Here is a 19,835-nt window from a genome sequence, read left to right as displayed (position 1 = left end):
TGAACGTGTGTAATTCTAGTGTTTAATGGTACCTGTTTGTGTAGACCATGGCCCCTAATCAAGGACAACCCTTCATCTAGTGCTCGACCAAAGAGCTCCTGAACATTTTACGGTCCCTGACCTTCCCTGCTATGTCACCAATGAAGAGAGCCTGATTGTTTTTGTGCTGAACTGGCCAAAATAAAAGGGGCAAGAGGGAATAAGTGTACAGGCCCAAGGTGACAGCACTGTCTTGACCCCAGCTGAGATGGTTATGAGGGAAGCAAAAGCCGGGTGAACACAACGAAATTCTTCTATTTATAAGCAGCAATCAGTATTCATGAAGGAGGAAGGATCCCCATCAGGACTGAAAAGTCCAACCAAACAGGAAAAAATGGTTTACCGCTATGGAATAAGTCACTTACTGGGGATACGGTGTGAACGGCAATATTGATTGCATCACTGAGGTGGTCACTGGCCACTGAGGTATAGAAGAAGGGTGTTTATTCTGCCTGATGTTGCACATGCTGTTCCCTTTGCCTCAACTCAATGAATGAATGAATAAATGAATAGATTTCTCCTTCATATATTATAAAGGCTCTGAATTCTCTGGTACCACTAGGCCAAGAAAACTTTGCAGCTGTAATTGTTCTGAAGTTTCTTTTATCCCTCCTGCCACTCTCTCCCAGAATCTCTACTCTTCTTTTAAAAGTAGGGGGTGAGAAAATAATAAGCAGATTTCACTTTTTAATGCCAGCTTGCTCTATTTCAAAGAATTGTAGCTCTGGTCAGAGAGTTCTGTAATCAGATCCAACAAAAGTTCTTATCTGAAACGGTTGATAAACTGGTTCTAAAAATAATCACAGATGATAATTTGTACACTGTGAATGTTAATGGCCTGTTATGCAATTTCTCAGTAAAAAAAAAAATTATATTTGGGGAGAAAAAGAAACCATAGGAACTACAACAACAACAAAAAACAACTGATTTAATAAATCTTGGCTTCTCCTTATCGAAGGGAAATTCCATTCTTCTACTTAATCCTCTGCCCCTCCCAATAAACTGTAATCCTGACCCCAGGGGCCCTTCCAGTTACAAACATGTAGAATGACCTGCTGGAAGGAACTGGATTCCAACTCTGTCTTGAGAAGCACCCTGAACTGGCAGTGATTGTTTATTTCTTGCCTACTTTTGTCTCTGGGTCTCTGAACCCCTTCATGCCCTGCTTACACAGGTGTGAACCCAAACACACACCCCTCTGGAAACATCCCCTTCTTTCCTTGCCCCCTGCATATTCTCAAAGGCATGTATTTTTAAGCACAAAATTCCTTACCTGCTGCTGAGCAAGGAAGAAGACTATCTTGTCAACCCATAAAATAAAAACACAGTTCCTTCAGGGAGCTCACCAGGCACTGTGTGGTTCCAACAGCTTTTACTTCTTGCTTCCACCCACCATCCCATCCTGCCTCTGCCCAGCGCAGGGAGGAAGTCGGGAAATACTTGTAGATAAACACACGACAACCAAAAGAAATGATCATAAAATTACTTCTAAGCATACACAGCTTCTGGTTCTTTGTCAGTGAACTGCTCCTAAGGACAAGATTCGGATATCAGAGATTTCCCTATCGTACCTTAGACATTCCTGTTTAGTTTACCTTTTCCCCCACTAAGGACCAGGGGCTTCTGTTCCATTCACAGGCAATGAGATACAGTCTGAAACCAACTTGAGAGGAGGGAGATGGCTAGGAAGATTCCTTTAAAGAACTGGGGTTTACCTCTGTTATCTCACTGTAATAAGAGAGAGGCGAGGACTACCTACCTCAGTCCCTTGCCAGCGCTACAGTTTACAGTTCTGGGAGAAACAGACTCTAGGGCTGAAGAGGTTACTGGCACCACTGGACTGCAGACCAACACCTGTAGGAACGATGCTGCAAGGTGCAGCTGATAACTGGCAAATCCAACAATCTGGTTGCACTGGGAATGCCATTTAAGGTGAAGTCTGGCCTCAACATGGAGGCAGGAGTTAAGTCAATTCTGCCAGATGAGCAGTGGAAGACGGTGAACCTGAGAGTAAGTGCACCTGACCACGGGACCAGCAACACTGCCTCCGACTCTGGATGTGATGAATATTCATTTCTTTGCTCTTGCTATCAATTTTACCTCCTCCTAGCTGTTTTTTTGTTTTTGTTTTTTCAATGTTGGATTTTTCCTTTCTTAATGGCTTTTCAAGGGGTTTTCATAATGTTTTTCATGTGACCTTCACCCCAATCCTCTGACGGCATTATCTCCTTTTTACAGTGAGGAACCAAGAGGTTTCAAAACAAAGTGATGAACGTAATTTTTGCTTCAGCTTGTGAGGGTTTAATTCCTTTAGGAATTACCCTTCTGCCATAAACAACTAGAAAACTGGACAAAATGTACAAAATTGTTTTTAAACATTAGACATGAGCAGTGCAAGACAGTGATCTCCGACAGAAGGAAACAAACAAGGCAAGCCTTTCAATTGCCCCAGACTACTCCCCACAGCAGAGAAACCTTATAATCTATGGGGCATCAGGGAGAGGCCTGAAAGAGTATCGCTTTGTTAATGGAGCTAAATTTGCACTAACTAAAGGCTCCTTTTTAGATTGGATCCATCGTAACAAAGCTTAAAAACAAGTCTTAGAAGATTTCTGATCGGAATATCTGAAGACATAATATTATATGATAATACTCCTCAAATTAAGTCACAGGTTTAACACAATACCGATCAAAATCCTAGTTGGTGATTCTTTTTAATATGTATTTTTATTGATTTCAGAGAGGAATGGAGAGGGAGAGATAGAAACATCAATGATGAGAGAGAATCACTGATCAGCTGCCTCCTGCACGCCCCGCATTGGGGATTGAGCCTGCAACCTGGGCATGTTTCCTGACCGGGACTCCTGGTTCATAGGTTGACACTCAACCACTGAGTCCCGCTGGCTGCGCTGGTATTTCTTTTTTTGCAGAAATTGACAAGCTGACCCTAAGATCTGTTTGAAAGTGTAAAGGACCCAGTCATAACAATCTTGAAAAAGAAGAACAAAATTGTAGGACTCACACATCCTGATTTTAAAAGTTACTACAAAGAAATGATAATTAAGATAGTGTGGTCCTGGCATAAGGAAAGATATACAGATCAATGAAATAGTTTTGAGAGTTTAGAATTAAATCCATGTATTTATATGGTCAACTGTTTTTTTGAGCAGGGTGCCAAACCAATTCATTTGGGAAAGGATAAGTCTTTTCAAATATGGTGCTGGGACAAATGGACAGCCACATGCAAAAGGATGAGAAAGGATCTGTACCTGACACCAATACAAAAGTCAACTCAAATTGAACCAAAACCTAAATATTAAGAGATGTAATTATAAAACTCTTAGGAAGAAAACATGGGTACAAGTCTTCGTGACCTTGAATTAGGCAATGGTTTCTTAGATATAATATCAAAAGCACAAGCAACAACAGAAAAAATGAACTAGACTATATCCAAATTAAAAACTTTTTTACATCAAAGGACATTTTCAAGAAAGTAAAAAGACAACCTAAAGAATTGGAGAAAATACTGGCAAATTGTATATCTGATAAGGTATTAGTATCCAGAATATATAAGGAACTCTTACAACTCAGGAATAACAAGACAAATAACCCAATTTAAAAATGGGCAAAGGATCTCAAGTCATTTCTCTAAAGAAGACATACAAATGGCCAATTAGCATCAGAAAAAATACTCAACATTATTAGCCATTAGGGAAATGCAAATCAAAAGCACAGTGAAATACCACTTCACACCCACTAGGATGACTATAATAAAAAAGATGAACAATAATAAGTGATGTTGATGATGTGGAGAAACTTGGAAACCTCATATGTTGCTGGTGGGAATGTAAAATGGTGCAGTCTGTTTGGAAACAGTTTGGCAACTCCTCAAAAAGTTAAACTAAGAGATGGAATATGGCCCAGCAATTCTACTCCTAGGTAAGTACACAAGAGAATTGAAAATATATGCCCCCCTAAAAAAACTTAAGTATGAATCTTCATAGCAGCATTATTCATAACAGCAAAAAGGGGAAACAACTCCAATGTCTATGAACTGATGAATGGATAAACAAAATGTGGGATATCTATATAATGGAATATTATTCAGCCATAAAAAAGAATACACTGTTGATTCATTCTACAACATGGATGAACCCTGAAAACATTATGATAAGAGAAGGAATCCAGACACAAAAGACCACATGATGTATGATTCCATTTATATGAAATGTCTAGAATAAGCTTTCAAAAATAACTTGCTTAACTAATTTAATTGACACGGGCAACTAGTTTCAGATGATCTGTGATGAGGGGGGCTGGAATGGGGCAAGACAGGAACATACAGCAAACCTGAAATTACAGATCTGAGACCCCAGTTGCTCATCTGAACAAGTATTTTACCTCTGGGGTGGAAATGTGGGTAAGGGGGTTTTGTGACATCATTTTGTTAAGTTCCAGACACTCAGCCCAACTCACACTATTGTGAGGCCCTTAATTTTGGTCATAGAAATGGGAAGTAGACCAGGAGCCAGAAAAGCTTATTTCACTAACCAGCTGTGTGACTTTGGGCAAGTCACTTTATTGCTATAGTTTCCACTCTACCTATTGATTAAGTGGTCTCTGAACTTTAAAATTCTAAGGCTTGTAGGTCTATGTACTCAGCACCAGGCTTAGAATTAATGAGGGATAAACACCACATGAACCTATCAGTCTATTAACACACCCTGTATTATTCTGACATCTGAGAGGCATGCTAGGAACCATCCGCTTATTTTAGGAGCTCACTGTCCCTGGGAAAGACACTTTTGGCAAAAGCAACAGCTCAGATGATAGTCCCAGTGTTTTGGAGAAAAAAACTAATTTATTGACAACAAAGCCTGTTTTTTTTTTCCTTGAAATTTCATAGCTGCAGGCCCAGAAATACAAAGTCCCCAGAAGACTCTAAAAATGTGTTCTCAATTCCCTTTTATCTCCCACCCAGAGCTGAGAGAATAGCACCAAGTGTGTCATATTAAACACATCTGCATCTAACGCTGATAAAAGTGCATGACCGAGGGAACAGATATGAATTGTTTTCAATTTGTTCAGATGGGATTGGTTAAATTTAACCTAATTAGACCAAATAATCAAAGCAGGTGTTCATAAGTTGCCAATGTTTTCATTCTCTGTAATTGTTTAAATGGCTATATTTCCCAGGAACTTAGGTAAAGGAAGTTAATATGTATAAAAATCATTGACCTTATATTTATTTATGTCACACATATATTATTCATGTTCTAGGCTGTACAAATACAAGGCATTGCTGAATACTTCTCACAGGTTTTACCGCTTAACCATCATCAACATCTCCACTGGCCTTGGGAGGGCTTACATGATCTAACCTCCACTGTATACATAGGAGCAGTAATAAATGAGAGTCTGTCTTCTAATCTTACACTGATCTACAAAGCACACTGACTAGGCATGTAGACTATTTAGGAATTCTGATTTCACGCGCACAAGATGGTAACTTTTAAGGCAGTTAGAAGGAAAATATTAACAATAAAAAGTTACATTCCAATTAAAACAAAATGTTTATTGCATTTGGCAAAATGATGAGATCTGAACTATAAATACCAACTAACAAAGTAACCACAAAATGCAGTCACCAGCAGCCTGGTGTTGGGAAGTGTTTCGTGCAGTGGCTATAGGTCCACTTTCAAAAGGAAACAGAGCAGGTGCCTGCCCAGGAATGGTCAAGTTTTCTCTTTCTAGTAACTGCTCCAATCCTGGGTACATCTCACATTACTCCAGAGACCCTCAGGATGGGAGAGAGAAACGCAGGCAAGAAAAGTCACCATAAAAGCATGTGTTCTAGAACAGTGGTCTGCGGACCACTGGTGGTCCATGAGTTCCAAAAGGTTGGCGACCGCTGTTCTAGAAGCACTTGTAAAGGGGATCCCTCTCTGAGGCCTGCGGGTCCTGCAGGAGGGGCAGAAGCCTGAGAAGTTATGTCAACAAAGAGGATTCTAGGGCACCCCTCCTGAGATAGTGAGTGGTTTTGACTCTGGGCCCTGATGGGTTGTGAGGCCACAGTGTAGGTGGCTGGAGAGCTCAGGCTCTGCTATCTTTTTTAATTTGTTACTTGTTTTTATTTTTATTGATTTCAGAGAGGAAGGGGGTAGAGAGAGAGAAACATCAATGATGAGAGAGAATCACTGATCGGCTGCTTCCTGCACACCCCCTACTGGGGATCAAACCCGAAACTGGGGCATGTGCCCTGACGGGGAATCCAACCATGACCTCCTAGTCCATAGGTCAATGCTCAACCACTGAGCCACACCGACTGGGATCAAGCTCTGTTATCTTACCACACATGTAACATTAGGCAGTTTTCTCTGTGCCTCAGTTTCCTCATGTCTAAAATGAAGGACCATGCCTGGCTGGGTGGCTCAGTTGGTTAGAGCATCATCCAATACACCAAAAGGTTGCAGGTTCCATCCCTGATGGGGAGAAGTACAGGAGGCAACCAATTGATAGTTGGTTTGGTTCTAAAGTCAATAAACATATCCTTAGGTGAGGATTAAAAAAATAAAAAATAAAATAAAATGAAGGACCACTAGTACCTCCTTCATGAGTGCATGCAAAATGCTTGCATAGTGCTTGGCATAGAGTTAAGTGCTCAATAAATATTGGTCATTATTATGATCTCTACAAGAAGGTGACATATATTTTTAATTTTTTAATTTATTGATCTTTAAAAAGAGAGAGGAAGGGAGAGAAAGAAACATCGATTTGTTGTTCCACTTATTCATGCATTCATTGGTTGCTTTTTGTATGTGCCCTGACTAGGGATGAACCCCACAACCTTGGTGTATCAGGACAATACTCTAATCAACTGAGCTACCCAGCCAGGGACTATGAGAAAGATGATATTGAAAATGTTTCCTGAAAATGAGAATATGATGGGCATTCAATAGACATTTCAGAGAAATAGCCTTTTGAGATAACTTATATGATGTGGAACAGGATGGACAAATCCTTCTCCACCTAAACCATTTCTATGACATTATGTTGATTCTTTACCTCTTTGGGACTAACTAATTCTCTTCAAGATCTGTACTGCAATACGTGATACATATATAGTTATAAAAGAAAGAACCAGGTTGCATAAAATTAGTAAAATAGAGACGAGGAAAGCAAAACCCCTCACAAACACACCAGGAGAACTTCAGCTGAAAGTTAGAAAGTGCAAATAGGTAAGAGGCTTGTTTAAATACTTGGTAAAAGAAAATGTTCAATTCAATTGATATGAAAAACACAAATTTAAGGGGTGTGGACATAAAAGAGAAATAGAAAGTCCATCTCTCAGAATAAGAGGATAAATATTTAGTCAAGACTCAGATAGAATTTCAGTAAACAGATATTTCACTGGAAAATGTCCAACCCGAGAGCAAATAATTTGAGATGGGTTTAAACTGAGAACGAAAGCTCTCTATTCCACGTCCCTGCCCGGGCCTGCAACAGCCGCCGAGGCCTGTGGCAGCAAGGCCTTTTCTTCCTCAGCCCCCAGCTCCAACCGGAGACTATAATTTTCTTTCCAGCAGGAAACTGATATATTCTAACGATGACAGCTGGATTCAGAAGAGGAAAAAGAATACAGGGGACAGAGAGTCCTCGTGGGTTTAAATCACTTTACAACTCAAAACAAACCCCCCAGATTTGGAATTTTTAAAACCTAGTTAATGGCTGAGAAAACCTCAAATGACTGGGAAGTACTAAGATAAAAGTTTGAATTACACGAAACACATCATTATCTTAAGCTTTTCTAATCATCTTCTCTACCTTCCCCTTCACTGTTTTTCTCATTGTTTATGCCCCCGGCCCTTCAATGTGGTTCTAAGATCCGTTAGTGGTAGGAATAGCCTTCCAAGGTCACTTACAAAATAATATTTGAGAGGATCTGTGTTTCCTCCATCCAAAAAAGTTTTCCTGATATTACTTTATTATTGATTACTTTATTACTTTATTTCTTTATTACTTTATTTCTTTGGGAATAATTAATCTCCTTCATATTTAGATACATTTACTGTTGAAATACACGTACACACACGAACAGACTTATATTGCGTAAAATTAGTACAATGAGAAATCAGAGGAATGAACCTCCCTATAAACACACCATTGTAAAACAACTACTTTTAGCAATATGTTGCCTTTAACTTTAGTCTGGTCCTCCCCTCCTCACCCCCCACCTCCCAAACTCCCAATACCGATGACCATAATGCCTGCACATATCTCTTTGACATTCCGAGAAGGAATTTTCTGTTACATTCTTTTTTAGTGACAAGAGGAACTGAGCTTCCTAAGGTTGCTAAGAATCCTATGAGGATGCAGGCATAGAGAGAAATGTCACCTCTTCTATGAAGCCCTTACTGTCCTCCCCAGTAGAAATGACCATTCATTCTTTAGTGCCTCAAATGTATTCGGTACACATTTCCTTTCTGTAATCCCTTACTGCAACTACTTATAAGCCCAAGACATATTCATGTGTATCTCCAGATGTAGGTGCTTAACGTGTCTGATGCTAGTTGTCATGACTTAAAGAAAATAAATGAACAACAACAAAAAATGATCCTTTTCTAGATCAAAGGGGCAGGAGCAGACAGAATCAACTGGATGCCTGATATTCTCTGCCCGGGATGCTCTGCCTCAGTGTCTTCCTGAGAAAGCAGGCATTTCTTCTTTCCTGAAGATGTTTAAGAATAGGAGAAGAGCCCAGCCGATGTGGCTCAGTGGTTGAGCATTGTTCCATGAACCTAGAGGTCGCCCGTTCGATTCCGGTCAGCGCAAATGCTTGGGTTCAGGCTCATTCGCAGTAGGGCGCATGCAGGAGGCAGCCAATTGATGTTCTCTCTCATCAATGTTTCTATCTTTCTATCTCTCTCCCTTCCACTCTCTAAAAATCAATAAAAAAGTATTTAAAAAAAAAAGAATAGGAGGAAAACAGTGAATGTGAGGGGTAGAGCACAATTCTGCTAGGCTGCAGGGGATTAGATTAGATGCATGGCCATGATAATGATAATGATAATGATGAAAATAATAGTAATGGTAGCTAATATTAACTGAGCACTTATACTGATGATGCAAAGCACATTCATTTTTGCAAAAATCCTCACTGAAGGATATCTTTTCCATTGATTTTTAGAGAGAGTGGAAGGGATGGAGGGTGTGGGAGAGAGAGAAGGAGAGGGAGAGAGAGAAACATTGATGTCAGAAAGACACATCAATTGGTTGCCTCCCACACTCGCCCCAGCGGTATCAAGCCTGCAATCCAGGTATGTGCCCTTGACCAGGAATGAAGCCTGTAACACTTTGGTGTGTGGGCCAATGCTTTAACCACTGAGCAACACCGGCCAGGGCTGCAAAGCACATTCTTTGGCTTACAAGGTAAACTATAATGCTATGACATTATTCTGAAATCATGTTGAAATCTACACATCTAAGTAAGTGATCACCTTGGTTGGTAATATACTTAACTATTGTTCAAATGGCCTTTGAAAACAATTTATGAAACACATGAGAATAGTTTTCATTATTTTAAGCTCACAAGTTTATTTTTACCTAAACAGTGCTATTTCCCTCTTAATCACCATTGTATTTGACATTTGGTTAGTTCTAAAAATCTAATTCATCCTCAAAGGAGGACAATTTGTTCTACTGTTTTGTGGATGTATTATATGAATACATGCATTCATAGAGATAGACATAGATACATACACATACATCCTGTGGTTTATGAGGGTAATTCCCAAAGGACCAGACAAAAGCAGTACTTGTCCAACAGGAATATAATATGAGGCATATATGTAATTTTGATTTTTCTAGTAGCCACATTTTTAAAAGCAAAAAGAAACAAGTGAAATTTTAATAATACATTTGATTTAATCCAATATATAAAAAAAATCATTCTGACTCATAATCAGTGAAAAACCAATGAGAAATTTAACACTTTTTTTTTCATACTAGGTCTTTGAAATTTGGTGTTTAATTTTATTCTTATGGAACATCTCAATTTGGATCAGCCACATCCCAAATGCTCAGGAGCCACATGTGGCCAGTGTCTGCCATATTGGACAGTGCAGGATAAAGTATTTAGAGCTATGGTGTCATACTAGGATAAGAGTTTGGAGGAAAAAAAGATTCAAAATGGCCAAAGTCATCTTTATGGAGGGGCTAAAGGACAGGCACTTACAGAAGAGAGAGGGTAATTTACAACATTCAAGGGTTAATCCTTCCAGACAAGAAATAATGGTACTACGTCAAGAAAAACTTAGTTCAAATAAACTAATAACTATAGTCAACCACACAACTCTGATAGGATCCCACTGATTGGACTTAGGAATAATAAGCAACTCTTTCATGGCCAAGGCCCTTTAGACACTAAGCAGAGAAGTATTATAAAGCTACATGGAATCTGGAATTGAAATACAAAAATGTTGGAAACCCAAAACAACTTATATCTGGTAACATCTGGTTTATAATCTCTGGACCCCAGTTAGTTCAAGAGTAAAATAAAGCGGACACAACCCTGAGGTGTCTTATAGCTAGGGTGACCTATAATTTATTGTGCAAACCTGGACACTTTCAAGAGTAAAAGGGGGCACTATTAATAATTATGCTGGGACGAGAGGCATAAAGGAGGACTGTTTTACAGCCATAAAACTATATGATCCTATTCTACCAAACGGACACAACAGCTACCCCTGTGCAGGGATGTGGAGCTGATGAAAGTCCAGGCATGTTCTTATTACCTCTGCATGGCCAGGGGGGCTTTGTGGGCTAATATGCATTGATCCGGGTAAGGCGGTTTCGCACCTCCCCCTCAAAGCATTTTTACTTGGTTTGAATTTGGGAGCAGGGTTCCATCTGGACAGAGCTGGACTCTGACAGCCTGAATATATTTACTGAAGACAACAAATCATTGACAGACTAAATTTAACAGAGGAAAGGCCTGGCCTGCTTGTACTCAGAGTCTGACTCTGTAATTGTAGCCTCCTTCAGACAGGCCTAATCAATTAGAAGAGGCTGATTTTAACCAGTTGCAGGCTCATTACCCTGCATTCCAGTTTGTGTTGACGAAAATCAGTTTCAGTCTGTGGCCTGGAACTCATGTACAGCACTTCCTGCGGCCTCTTACATAAACATTTCAAAAAAAATTTTATTTGGAGTTGCCCTTCTCCCTTTTAAGAAAACCACTTTGTGAATCATGATTAAAATAGAACAATTGTATGTGGATCTGGGACCCATACCAGGAAACATATATGACCCAGGAACACGTATAAAGTCAGAGCTTGAGGTAGCGAGGGGTGGATTTGAGACAGTCTCAAATATCCAGGCTCCAACATTAAATGAGTCCAGCTCAGTTATCTCCACAAATGGAACAGAAAGAACTCTTATTGAAAATGATGGCCTTTCATCATGGGGGAAGAGTACCTGAGAACTCTCCACTATTTTTTCAACTTATTTGTGAGCCTTAAATTATTTTAAAATAAAAGGTTTAAAAAGGGAAAAGAAAAAAAAAAAGATGACCTTTCAAAGGAAATGCATGAAATAAGAAAAAGCCAAGGTCTTAGAAACACAGAGGGTATCTGAGTAGATTCCACACTCTTCCCTGAAAGACCCAATAGAAAGTAAACAGCAAACTTCCAACTAAACAAGGACACGTTTCCTTGAGAAGCTTCTATGAGGGAACCATATGACACTATGTTTAATTTCGATGTGTGGTTTAGTCTTAACAAAAGTAGAAGGTGGGGGAGTGTGTGGAAGAGTCACTCAAAACCCCACCTACATTTCAAAGACCTGTAACCATTCCAAAATATGATATAACTATGAATCATACCTGGCTGGTTGCCTTTTGTGGGTTTGTCAAGGCAGCGAGTCAACAGGAAGAGGATATCAATATACACAGCTCTGGTCACCAAACATGGATTTTGCCTAGAAAGGTAAAGAATAGAAAATAAATTGATATTTTTCTCTCCATGAGGCCTAGGTCACAGAAAAGAGAAAAAAATGGTATTTTTCTACCAGGCATGTCATGAGGCTTAGGGAGTTACAGCAAATGTTAGAAAAGAACAGATAATCACCAATGGTGAGAACACATCAGTAAGTCAAGTGGGAAAAGGAAATCCTAAAGCCGGTGGTGGAGGTCGGGCCTAGGCGTGTATAAAACAGGTAACACTTTACGCTCTGGCTACAAGTAAAATAAACCGAAAACAAACAAAAACCAATGCTGTCTCTCAGTTATTTGAAAACAAGATGTGGTGATGGGGAGGACCATATTCTATTATTTTCTTCTTAATGAACAAATCTAGGGGGAAAACCATTGGTTACGAAGATCACTGGTGTAGCATTTCGGAGAAGAAAAACTGCACTCACATATGACAAACCATATCTACGGACTTAAAGTAACCAGCTGAAAACAAACACAGGAAAGCATTAACAAACACCGGAGCAGGCATTCCTAATACATGGAATATTTTCTTCTCTCAGTAAATGGAGCAGTTCATTGTACAATATGACCCACAGGCTGGAACAAGTAAGTGGACTCGGATGTAGGGATCTAGATACAAAAGGAAGAATGGAGTCTTTCTTTTGAGAATGACACTGCCCTGGCCAGGTAGCTCAGTTGGTTAGAGCATTGTCCCGGTTGTGGGTTCGATCCCTGGTCAGGGCACATACAAGAATCAATCAATGAATGCATTAATAAATGGAACAACAAATCAATGTTTCTCTGTAAAAATAATCAACCAATTAAAAAAAAAAAAAAAGATCGGCACTGAAGGTCCCTGGCTCTGAGCCTCAGTTCATCCTGACCAGGAAAAGGGCCAAACCTCCTCAGTGTACTAATAATTCGGCACAAGTAGTAAAATCAGTAGGGACAGATCTGGGTTTGAGTCCTGGCTTTGCCATTTATCTCTGCGACCTGAATCAGACTCCTGACCTGTACAATGGGAAACCTAGTCACCTCTGTGAGTTACTGTGAGTATTTGGTGTGGCAGAGCAAACTGGAATGCCCACCTTGGTACCCATGGCAGATGCCCCCTAAGTGTTCATTCCCTGCCCTTCTCTGCTTCTAACATGAGATTGGGGAGTGGCACAGGTGTTCTGCCTAGTGGATTTCCATTTACAGATCCCTAAACCTTTCTTCTCATTTCCTGTAAGTTTACCATTTCCCTGAAGTTTATTCCCACTCTGACCTGAACTGCCCATATCCTAGGGCTGCCATATGTTCTAGCATGGAAAGCAATCAGATACTTTTGATTTAAAACAAAACGGTCTTGTTTCAGTTTCTCTGTTGCTGACCTGCCTCATTTCTGTCTCACTGACTTGCTTCACCAACATTATCTGCTCGCTCCCTGGCTCCTACCCTGCCATCACTCCTGGTTTATATGTATACTTCATGTTTGGCCTAATTTCATACCTGCATCTCGCTCGTTATTTTTTAAAAATTAGTTTTAAAAAATAGGTAACACCACATGCGCATGGTATAAAAATAATTCAAACAGTACAAAAGGACGCAGTGTGAAAATTAAGTTCCTTTCCATGCCCCCACCCTCTACCCATAATCTGTTCCCTAAGGCACCCATTATTACTACTTAGTATATCCTTCCAGGAACATTCTGTTCATTTACAAGCATCTATCTAGAGCTACCCACTTGTTTATTTTTACATAAATAGTGGTTTACTATGTATAGTAAGCCCTAACTTAACACTGTCAATAGGTTCTGTGACTTCAAGTGAAAGGACGTTTAACAAAACCAATCTGACCACAGCCTAATTGATATAAACAAGAGTTAAGTTCCTAGAACATCTCGTCAACGTTATAACATGATGACATTAAGGAAATGATGGTATTTGAGGACCTGCTGTACTAATTTCTGAGCTTACTTTCTTTCACTAATATATTTTGGGTAACATTCTATTAAAAACATAGAGATCTGCCTCATTTAAAAAAAATGGCTGTAAACAGCTCCATTTCATGGATGTGCCAATCCCCCATTGAAACAATTCAGACTGTGTAAGATACTGTGCTGAAAACAATGCTGCAATAAATGTACATGTTTTGTGCGTATAAGAGGAGAAACTCCTAGAGGCTGAATTGCGGGATCAAAATATTTTCACATTTAAAAATTTTTGATTGATTTTGACAAGGTGCTCTCCAAAGAGACTGTACCAATTTACACTTTCACCAACAGTGTGTAAGAATTCTAGTTTCCCCACAACCTGCCAACATGGTGCATTATTAAACTCTGACTTTTGCCAAGATGATAAGAGAAAAATAATATCAAATTGTTTTAAATTGCAGTTATTTTATTATTAGAGGCCTAGTGCACGAAATTCATGCACAGGTAGAGTCCCTAGGCCTAACCGGCAATCAGGGCCGATCAGGTTCCCCTCCTCCTGGCCTCCCTGCTTCCTCTTTCCGTCGCTCCCTCAGCGCCCCACCGCCACCGCTGGTCACCCACCATGTTCCGCACCGGCTCCTGGTGGTCAGCACGTCATAGTGAGCAGTCGAACTCCCGAGGAGACAATTTGCATATCAGCCTTTTATTACATAGGTAAGTGAGGCTGAATGTCACTTTACATGCTTTTCAAAAAAGATACTTGAATTTTTTTTCTGTGAACTGTATTCAAATTCCATGTATATTATATTGTTGGTCTTTTCCTTATTGATTTGTAGGAATTCTTTGTATATTAAGAAAATCTCTGTCACGTGTTACAAATATGTTTTTGCAGTTTATCACTTGTCTTTTAACTTTACTTATAATTTTATTTTACAATTCAAGAATATTTAGTTTTATGCAAATACATTAATTTTTAAATTTATGTCTCCTGAGTTTTATGTCAAGCTTACAAAGTCTAACCCTTCTCCAAAATTTTATATAAATTTCCCCCCATATTTTCTTCTAGTACCTTGCAGTTCCATTTTGTTATTCTTTAATACTTTTTATCCATTTGAATTTTTTACCCCTAATCCTTCTCCTACTTTTTATCTCTACCTAGTTTCCCCCAGGTCTCTCAGTCATGACTTCCTATCCTTATTCTTCCACCATGAAAAGCCCACAGTCTATGAAAACTTCTTTAATTATATCATTTGCAATTCTAGCATTTTAACTGTTTAATAGGTAGGACTATCCCTGCCAAAGAAAGGGCTACTCAGAAAGAAAGGGAGAAAACCCCTGCAGGGGTTAGTAAGTCATCAGATGTCTAGCATAGCGCGAGGAGATGGCCTGCAGAGAGCAAATGAAATGCCTCCTGAGCCTCCAGCTTTAAGCGAGGTGCTGGGGGAGATGCACGTGAGATAATTTCTGACCTCAGAGACTGTTGTCTAGTTATACGGAGACAACTATAAAGTCAAACTTTGGGAGAGGACATAAGGAGTTAAGAGCAAGAACAAATCAGGGTGGACTGGAGAAATGAAAAGGGTTTATGAAGATGTAACTCCAGCTGGGCCCTGAAAGATGGGGAGAATTTAGACAAAGTTGACAAGGAAGGTTATGTTGAGAGGGGGCAATAGATGTGGGAAGGCATTAGTCTGGCTTGGCTGGGGACCTGGGAGACCAGAGTGGCAAATGAGAGGATGTGTTGAGAAGGAGGGAACAAGAGCAAGGCAAGCCAGGCTTTCAGAAGGTGGGATACTTTGTGTTGGCTGGATGCTTCTCATGGAAAAACATACTTTCTGCTCCCATGTGGCCTCACAGGCAAAGCTTCGCACCTGGATGTTCTTCTGTCTGTGGAACCACGAAGGGAAGTGTTGGGGGAACCGGCTTGACTTTCAAGTCTGATGAGGAGCTTAGCTTCAAGGAGATTTTTAGTGGAGTTTATATATTTTTTTTAAATTTTCTAAACGAGTAGAGGAAGGTTTGGCAATCTTTAAAGCCCACTGCCAGGCTAAAGTGTTCTGCATCTTCTCTGGACCTGGCACAGGCTGGCAACCTTGGGACTCTTCAGGGACAGTTCTGACCGCTCCCATAGCTGTGAAGCTCTGGCCATCTGAGGTAGTCAACGAGATCATGGGAGGCTCCCTCTAATGCTGCTGCTTTCGATTCCAGGGAACAGAGAGGATCTGGGCCACATAGGAGCCCATCCATGGCTTCTCCTCCGAGACTGACTCAGAAAGAAATCCTGGCGCGCAGCCACCACGCATGGCTCCACCCTGGAGCCCCGCCACGGTCACAACCACAGCCACATAACATCCCCGTCTGGAGTCAGTGTTGGGCTTCACTCTGAACTGGCTTCTAAGTCAGGAAAATAATTTTTTCTCCCTCTTTTTCTCACTCTTCCTTGGTGTTTGTTCTGACTTGGAAATGGTACACTGTGAGTTCAGGGTGAGCCAGAGGTTTGTTCTCGGTCTGTCAAGCCACTTTGATGATGGGAATAAAATCCTGGGAAGAGCAAGCCAGCTGGACAGGAAACCAAGCCACAGGGTTTTGGTGGGCTTGGGACTTTTTTCTACCCCCAAATGGAAAAACCCTGGCATGGGGCATGGTATAGTGAAGATTTAGTGTTTTTAAAAAAGCTGAAGTGGTCTGGGTCTAACAGATGGGCTGAAAAATAGCATAACAGTGGCTTTAGAAGGAGCAGCAGGAATCAGGTACTATGAGGACTGAGTTTAGATATCTAAAATGAAACAAAGGGCCTGTTAAGAAACTTGCTTTCTTCCACTTTTTTTTTTTTTTTTAATATCATTTGTCTCCTGACAAAATTCTGCCCGAGAACCTGATTAATATGTTTCTGCCTTGGGAAATCTCTGAACTTCATTAAACCTCCTGCCCTCTCTCCTGGACGTTGGGGGGAGGCAGAAGGCAGGGCAGAGAGCAGGGCTTCCCAGACACGTCCACAATGGTCCTAGTGTCTGGGGGACAGCAGGAGCTCTTGGGAAGTCTGTGATAAATTATTCACTTCTCCTGTCCCTTCCGGAATCCCAGTGCCTGCAGAGCTTTCTAACTGAGGACCATTCATTCAGAAAACATTTACTAAGAGGAGACTAAGAGCCAGGAATAGTGCCAGTGTTTGGAAACATGAAGATGAAATGAATCAGTGACACAGTCACTGCCCTCAAGGAACTTAGAGTCCTGAATAGTGTTTTTCAAACTGTAGGTTATGGTCCATTTTTCTGATTATGAAATCAACTAGTGGGTAGTGACCAGCATAAGAGGGAGAAAGGAAAGGAGGGAATGGGGGGGAGGAAGAAAGAGGAAGGAAAGAGCAAACCAGGGAAGGTAGGAAGGAAAAAATATAACCAGAGTCTATCAAACTAATAAAGGAATTGTTTCCTTCACTTGTAAAGTCCTTACCCAGAGTAAATTTTTAATAAATTTACATGTAAGATATAAATAATTTATGAAAAGCAATTAATTTTAAGTAAAAATACTGATTGATTTGTTCTAACTCCTTTATTTTTCTTTTCCAGGTAATAAGCCACTCTGCACTATACTGAATGTTACCTATAGGGTTATGCTTGGTATCCAAAATGATGATGGATGTGTTGAAAGAGAACATTCCTGAAATTAAATATGCTAAATCTTGAGTAAATTCCCTTTTTCTTGCATTTTTAGACTGTTTTTAGACTTACATAAACATTAAAATTTCAAACTGCAAAATTTCATGTGTGTATATACATATTCATATATCCACACAGCACATAGATACACATTAGGTCACATGTAAGATGTATTTTTTTTTGTTGTGAATGACCATCAGAAAAACTTGAAAGCCACTAGTTTGGTGGGAGGAATATACAACCAACCCATCATACTAGAGTGTGATGGGTGCCCCAAAGGAGGGTCGACAGAGTGAAATTAAAGATGGCAGAAGAGGAACTGTTTGGTGTACCTGGGTGAGTCAGGAAGTGACTTGGCAGAGAGCTGGAGAAGGAGGGAGTATCTGCAGAGTGACCACAGCAGAGGAAGCACATGTATCCAAAGACTTGGGCACATGGCATATTTGGAGAATAACAAGAAGTGCAAAGGGGAAGGACAGCAGAAAATGATAGAGGATGAGTAAAATGCCCCAAACAGGAGAGCTTAGGAGTGACCTTTAAGAGCTCCAAAAACTCCAAGGGGGTGAAGTCCCCAGTGGGACCCCCTCAGCCCAATTCACATTGGAGAGCTGGGATCCCCACTCACTACTGTGAAGCTTGATGGGGTCCCTGGAAGGGACAGACTAAACTCTTCCAGAAGAATGCACTGCCCCCGTCCGGCTGCTCGTGTCTGTTAAGGTCACTAAACCAAGTGACCACACCTGGACTTACACAGAGGCAGGGTCTGAGGTCATTCCAGTCCCCAGGGAACTAGTCCCCTAGAATCCTGATTAGACTCATGGCTTAACTTTATTAACCTAGAAACACTGACTGAGCACCATGAGGGATATCCTACTTGGGACAGAAAAGAAGGGAGAGGACAAAGTCCTGGCTTTGCAAAGCGTATGGTCTCTCGTGTGTGTGTGTGTGTGTGTGTGTGTGTGTGTGTGTGTGTGTGTGTGTGTGTGTGTGTGTGTAGGGTGTGTGTGGAGAAAAACAAAATACACAAAAACTACCAGAGGGAATGCCATTAGGGAGGGGTTTAGAGACAGGAGAGGATGTGGCCAGTGAAAGGAAAGAAGGGATTCCAGCAGGAGAGTTATCAAGAGCCAAGTTTCACAGGCGGGGGTGTGCCACATGCAGGGAAGAATGATGACCAGAAAGTCAAACAGGTGCAGCTGCCAAGACTGATGGCTTAGAATGACCCTGGGTCTCGAGTCCTAGCAGGGGCTCATCACAGCCCATCGCAGGCTCATCCTCTAGTCCAGCCGTGGGCAAACTACGGCCTGCGGGCCGAATCCGGCCCGTTTGAAATGAATAAAACTAAAAAAAAAAAAAAAAAAGACCGTACCCTTTTATGTAATGATGTTTACTTTGACTTTATATTAGTTCACACAAACACTCCATCCATGCTTTTGTTCCGGCCCTCTGGTCCAGTTTAAGAACCCATTGTGGCCCTCGAGTCAAAAAGTTTGCCCACCCCTGCTCTAGTCTCAGCTCTACACAGGCCCCCTCCTACTCACATCTCCTCTGTTCTCAACTAAAATGGGCAAAAAGCACGGGCAGCTTCTCAACACAGAGCTAGCAGTGGAGTTACTGAAGCTATGTTCTGGGGACCAGCCCCGGCCTGAAACAGGCTGGCAAGAAGAGAACCAGAAGAAGAGAGGGAAAGTGGGTGAGCAATAGGAGAGAGAAGGCAGATGAGAAGTGGGGGGGGGGGGGGGGGAGAGAAAAAGAATGATCAAGGGAAAGTGGTAGTAGAGGGAGAGGGAAAGACAGTCTATACAGGCTCCCATGAACCCCGCCACTTGACAATGTCCAGCCACCATTTCCTTTATTTAAAGCTCAGTCAAGCCCTGTTGGCATGGCTCAGTGGTTGAGCATTGACTTCTGAGCCGGGAGGTCATGGTTCAATTCCCGGTCCGGGCACATGCCTGGGTTGTGGGCTTGATCACCAGTATGTGGTGTGCGGGAGGCAGCCAATCAAAGATTCTCTCTTATCATTGATGTTTCTCTCTCTCTCTCTCCCTCTCCGACATCAATTTAAAAAAATACACACACACCCCCCCCCCCAAAACTCAGTCATGCCTGTCCTCTAGGAAACAGCCTCTGAGGGCACTCTGAATGGCTGACTTGACCGAGGACATTGTGCTGACTACTCACTACTTCCTCTGGTCTCCCAAGATCCCGCTGCCATCTCTGCAGTGTAGGCAGCTCAGGTCTCTGCAGTGGT

At 41.1% G+C, this 19,835-nt stretch overlaps 1 protein-coding gene across 6 annotated transcripts in view; it reads right to left on the bottom strand.

The window, feature by feature from the left end:
* The window catches only part of THADA (THADA armadillo repeat containing), a 299,278-nt gene that overhangs the window by 61,682 nt on the left and 217,761 nt on the right, over positions 1–19,835 (bottom strand). For all 6 annotated transcript variants that reach the window (XR_004971855.1, XM_036334726.1, XM_036334724.1 and 3 more), the window contains one exon: positions 11,921–12,015. Coding sequence is in view for 5 of the 6 variants with exons in the window: in XM_036334726.1 (XP_036190619.1) it covers positions 11,921–12,015 (95 nt within the window). In the remaining variant the exon portion in view is untranslated. The remainder of the gene's footprint in view (positions 1–11,920; positions 12,016–19,835) is intronic.

The sequence above is a fragment of the Myotis myotis genome, unplaced genomic scaffold (assembly GCF_014108235.1).
Source record: "Myotis myotis isolate mMyoMyo1 unplaced genomic scaffold, mMyoMyo1.p scaffold_m19_p_14, whole genome shotgun sequence".
In the NCBI taxonomy this organism is placed as follows: Eukaryota; Metazoa; Chordata; class Mammalia; order Chiroptera; family Vespertilionidae; genus Myotis; species Myotis myotis.
This window is presented reverse-complemented; position numbering and strand designations above follow the sequence as displayed.